Consider the following 4553-nt stretch of genomic DNA (forward strand, 5'->3'; position numbering starts at 1 on the left):
GTAGAGAAGTAGATAGGGAGAAGCGGAAGAAAGGATGAAAAGAGGGGACAGTTAAGGAGTGAAGAGAAAGTTACTGCGGAAGGTTGGAGAAAGTAGGAGGACGACAGGGATGGACTCAGTGACTAAGTACAAGAGGGCAAAGATAAGGACAACAAGAAGTTGTGGGGAGGAGGAAGAGAGTGATGAAGGGAGTGAAGGGAGAGAGAGGAGAGGAGAGGAGTGAAGGGAGTGACAGAGGAAAGGAGAGGAGGGAGAGACAGAGGACAGGACAGGAGGGAGTGACAGAGGAGAGGAGGGGAGAGGAGAGGGGGAGGATCTTCTAACTCTACAAGCAACTCAGTTTCGCATGGATTCAACGGCTTTGACAGCTTTCTGAGAGGTTGAGGCATAAAAATATATAGAATGAGTAAAAGTTTCAAGTTTCTGGTACTTCACTGAGTGGGCCCGGCCGGGTCGCCGGGCTGGCAAGCAGCAGTGTGGCCCGGCGTGAGGGTCAAGCCTCCTCTCATCATAGTACAGCGAAAACCAACCCTCATCCTGCGTACTGCTGTCTCTCAAACCCGCAATCATGATGGCAACATAATGATAGGACAGGGAGGCCTTGAGCCGCCTGACGAAAGATCCTGGACCGGATGTGGTTGCAAGCCCCGTGAAGTCGGATAACGGAGGCTGAAACATCTTGCGAGGCCGAGAGACCATCCAGCGCTGGATGGATGGTCTCTCAGTCACGGTGCTGGCGATGATGGGAAGACTCCGAGTGAGCCGGGCCTTGGGCGGGACGTGCAGAGCATGTACTGATTTTTAACTTCACTTTGAGTCCTCTACCCTACTTTTTGTCCTCGTACTGATTTTAACTTAACTTAACTTTGAGTGAAAGGCCATACTACGGCGCCGGCGAAACTGAGAGACGGGCCGACCGGGATCCGGACTCCGGGACGGCGCCGCCAGTCGCACCTCTTGCAATTCTTTTTTTATGTCGACAAGCCCGCCTCATTTCGCCGAACATGCAGCAGCCTCCTGCAACAGTTGCTCCCCCCGCTCGTCATGCTGCTGCTGCTGCTGCTGCTGCTACTGCTGCTCGTCCTCGTCCTGCTCCTGCTCCTGCTCCTCCTGCTCCTGCTCCTGCTCCTCCTGCCCCTCCTGCTCCTCCTGCTCCTCCTGCTCCTCCTCCTTTTTTGCCTCCTGCTGTTCACTTGCTGATTGTCTCGCTTCTGCAACTGCTTCTCCGACTCTTAAGAAGAACAGATGTGTTGAGGACGAGGACGGCATGGATGATGATGGCAATGATGATGCAAGGAAAACCTGATGCTGCTCTGATGCGATGACGATGATTAAAGAACAGAATGGGATTTGGTCACTATTGACATGGTCATGGTAATTTCTGATTTTGTTGGTTGCAGCAGCATAGATGTATTGATGCCTTCTCCGTCTGGTTAATGTCATCGATGAAGCCTTCTCAAGCGTTTTCATCCTCCCTCATGCGGCGCTCCTCCTCGCTCGCTCGCTCAGTCTCCACGCTCTTCCTCCGCAGCTCTTCGGTCCTCCCTCGCCGAAGTTTCTCCGGCTCCTCGGACGTGAAGAGGAAGGCAGTGATGGTGGCGGCGACGGGTCAGCATCATGGCAAGACGACGGTAACGCTCGGCATGGTCCATAAGCTGCTGGAGCGAGGAAAGAAGGTGTCCTACCAGAAGCCGGTGGGGCAGCAGACTGTGCCTGTGATCTGCCAGGGAAAGGAGCTGCAGGTGGACCGTGACGTGGACATCTTCAAGCACGTGTGGCCTCAGCTCGTCGGCAGCTACAGCGACGCGAGCCCGGTCGCCTTCCCCCCCGGCTTCACCCGCATGGTCCTCGACGGCAAAGTGCAGACGCGCGACCTGGTGCAGCGATGCCGGGAGTCGTTCGCGCGGCTGGTGGAGGCGTCGGACTATGTGGTGGTGGAGGGGACCGGACACATCGGCGTCGGCTCCATCATCGACCTCAACAACGCACAGGTGGCAGCTGAGCTGCAGCTGGACGTGGTCATTGTGGCGCCGGGGGGGCTGGGGGTATCGTTTGACGTGCTGGCGGCGAATCACGCGCTGCTGAAGGAGCACGGAGTGAGATTGAAGGGAGTGGTGCTGAACAAGGTGGAGGAGAAGAAGAAGGAGATGATCGAGCACTACTACCGCAAGGCTCTTCAGCGCATTGACGTTCCCCTCCTTGGCGTGATCCCCAGCGACGCGGACCTCCCGCTGCTCTCCATGAAATCTTTTACACGCCTGCTGAGTAGGAGGAAGCGACGAGCGTGTGCAGCCGCTGACGAGATTCATTCAGATGCTCAATTCCTAAGCTGCCAGGACAAGGAGCTGAGATTCTTCCGAAGGACCAGACTGATCGTGAGCACTTATCCCTCCTGCTCTCCCGCTTACTCCTCCTCCTGCTCCACCTCCTGCTCCTGTTTTTGCTCCTCCTCCTTCCCCCCCACCTCCTGCTCCTCCTGCTGCTCCTCCCCTCTCTCACTTCCTCCTCCTCACCGCTTTTCGGCTACTGATCGCAGAGTCAGGTCAACCCAGGCGATCTTCCTTTGCAAATCCCTGCCAACTCGCTGGTGAATCCCTTGGCTCTTTCTGCTGGCCCTGCTCCGCCCATTAACTCCTCCTCCTCCTTTCCTTGTCCTTGTCTCCGTTTCCCTTCCGTCCTCCTCCATTTCTACCTCCCTCCCTCCATCCATCCATCCATCCCTTTTTCCTCTTTCCTTTTTCCTCTTTCCTTTTCTCTCTTACTCCTCGTCTTCTTCCTTTGATCTCCTTGTGCTCGCCTTCTCGTCGTCTCCTACTTGCCGGTGCTTGCTGGCTGCTCATATCTGCTACAGTTCATCCTCCATTCTTCTCGCGCCGACTCCCTTCAGGTTCGCCAGCACTAGCTTGATCTCATCCCTGACTCTTACCTCCTCAAAGGCTCTCATTCACCAGCACAAGATTGCCAGGTTTTACAACCTCAAATCCTCTCCTCTCCTCTCATCTCCTCTCCTCTCCTCTCCTCTCCTCTCCTCTCCTCTCCTCTCCTCTCCTCTCCTCTCCTCTCCTCTCTTCTTCTCTCCTATCTCTCTTGCCTCCCCTTTCCGCTCGTCATTCTCTTTCTCCCCTGTTCTCCAAACTCTTCTCACCTCCTCTCCTCCTCATGTTCTCCCCATCTCAACTCCCCGACCTCGATTCCTTACGCTATCTTACAGGGAGGGAGAAGGCAAAGATCTGGCATGTGGCGTCATTGTGTTCGGTCCTGAGAGGTGCAACCCAACCACCTCACCTCTCCTCTCCTCTCCTCTCCTCTCCTCTCCTCTCCTCTCCTCTCCTCTCCTCTCCTCTCCTCTCCTCTCCTCTCCTCTCCTCACCCTTCCTCGCTATCCTCTCCTCTTTCCCCTCCCCTCCCCTCCCCTTTCCTCTCTCCCACCACCTCTCTTCTTTGCTACCCCTCCCCTCCCCTTCTCTCTCTCTGACAAGTTGCTCAGAGTCTCTGATGCAGACATCGCCGGGCTTGAACAGGTTCTCCTGCTGATTAGTTTCTCTCCTCCCTTACCGCCTCGTCATTGTGCTTTACGTCAACCTCCACCACCACTAACTCCTCCTCCTTCTCGTCCTTCTCCTCCGCCGCCGCCTCCTTCTCCTTCTTGTCCTTCTCCTCCGCCGCCGCCTCCTTCTCCTTCTCGTCCTTCTCCTCCGCCACCATTTCCACCTTTTCCTCCATCCCGTCCTCCTCGTCCTTTTCCTTCTCCTTGTCTTACGCTTCCTTCCTTCCTCCTCGGTCATCACCACCTCCTCCTCCTCTCATCGTTGCTGCAGGAGGGGATTCCGATGCTGTACGTGAGCAAGAAAGATTTCGACGGGACGGGGTTTACCCTCCTTGAGAAGGTGAGAGGGACGAGAGGGGGAGACGAGGCGAAGAAGGCAGAGCAGCGATGGAGGAGAGGAGGAGGAAGGAGAGCATGGCATGCAACGGGAGGGGAGGACGAGGACGAGGAAGAGGACGAGGAGGACGATAGAAGAAGAAGACGAGGGAGAGGAAGAGGACGAGGAGGACGATAGAAGAAGAAGACGAGGGAGAGGAAGAGGACGAGGAGGACGATAGAAGAAGAAGACGAGGGAGAGGATGAGGACGAGGAGGACGATAGAAGAAGAAGAGGGAGAGGAAGAGGAGAAAGAGGAAGTGACGTGGAGCAGGTGATGGGTCATACACACAAGCATCACAAGGCAGACATCGAGAGGATCGTCAGGACGTGAGTCGAGCTGATTCTCAGCTGGGCATGTGCTGGCTGACAGCCTTGCAGGTGCCAGCACGTGGGACAACACATTGACCTTGACGCGATCATCGCATGAGTGACGACGTTTGACAAGCAGCTGTCAAACTGAACGACCGAAACTTTGACTAGCATCTCTCAAATCGACTTGTCAAACATACAAGAAAACCAGCTGAACCTGACATGAATCCGCCTCCTTCACGCCCACATCAGAAGCAGAGAGAGAGAGAGTGAGCAGGAGAGAAGTCCAGCTCCTGTCCAGCTACTTGCCTAATGATTC

General features: G+C 55.6%; 1 protein-coding gene across 1 annotated transcript; it reads left to right on the top strand.

The window, feature by feature from the left end:
- Positions 1 to 1436: 1436 nt before the first annotated feature.
- Positions 1437 to 4352, top strand: GUITHDRAFT_116376 (hypothetical protein; the record flags this gene model as incomplete). Its single annotated transcript, XM_005824338.1, has 10 exons — positions 1437 to 2265; positions 2314 to 2375; positions 2537 to 2587; positions 2852 to 2887; positions 2937 to 2965; positions 3212 to 3265; positions 3488 to 3521; positions 3819 to 3887; positions 4197 to 4252; positions 4304 to 4352. 10 exons carry the CDS (start codon positions 1437 to 1439, stop codon positions 4350 to 4352), a joined length of 1269 nt encoding a protein of 422 aa, XP_005824395.1.
- Between the last annotated feature and the right edge of the window lie 201 nt (positions 4353 to 4553).

Source organism: Guillardia theta (genome assembly GCF_000315625.1).
Source record: "Guillardia theta CCMP2712 unplaced genomic scaffold GUITHscaffold_95, whole genome shotgun sequence".
Classification (NCBI taxonomy): Eukaryota; class Cryptophyceae; order Pyrenomonadales; family Geminigeraceae; genus Guillardia; species Guillardia theta.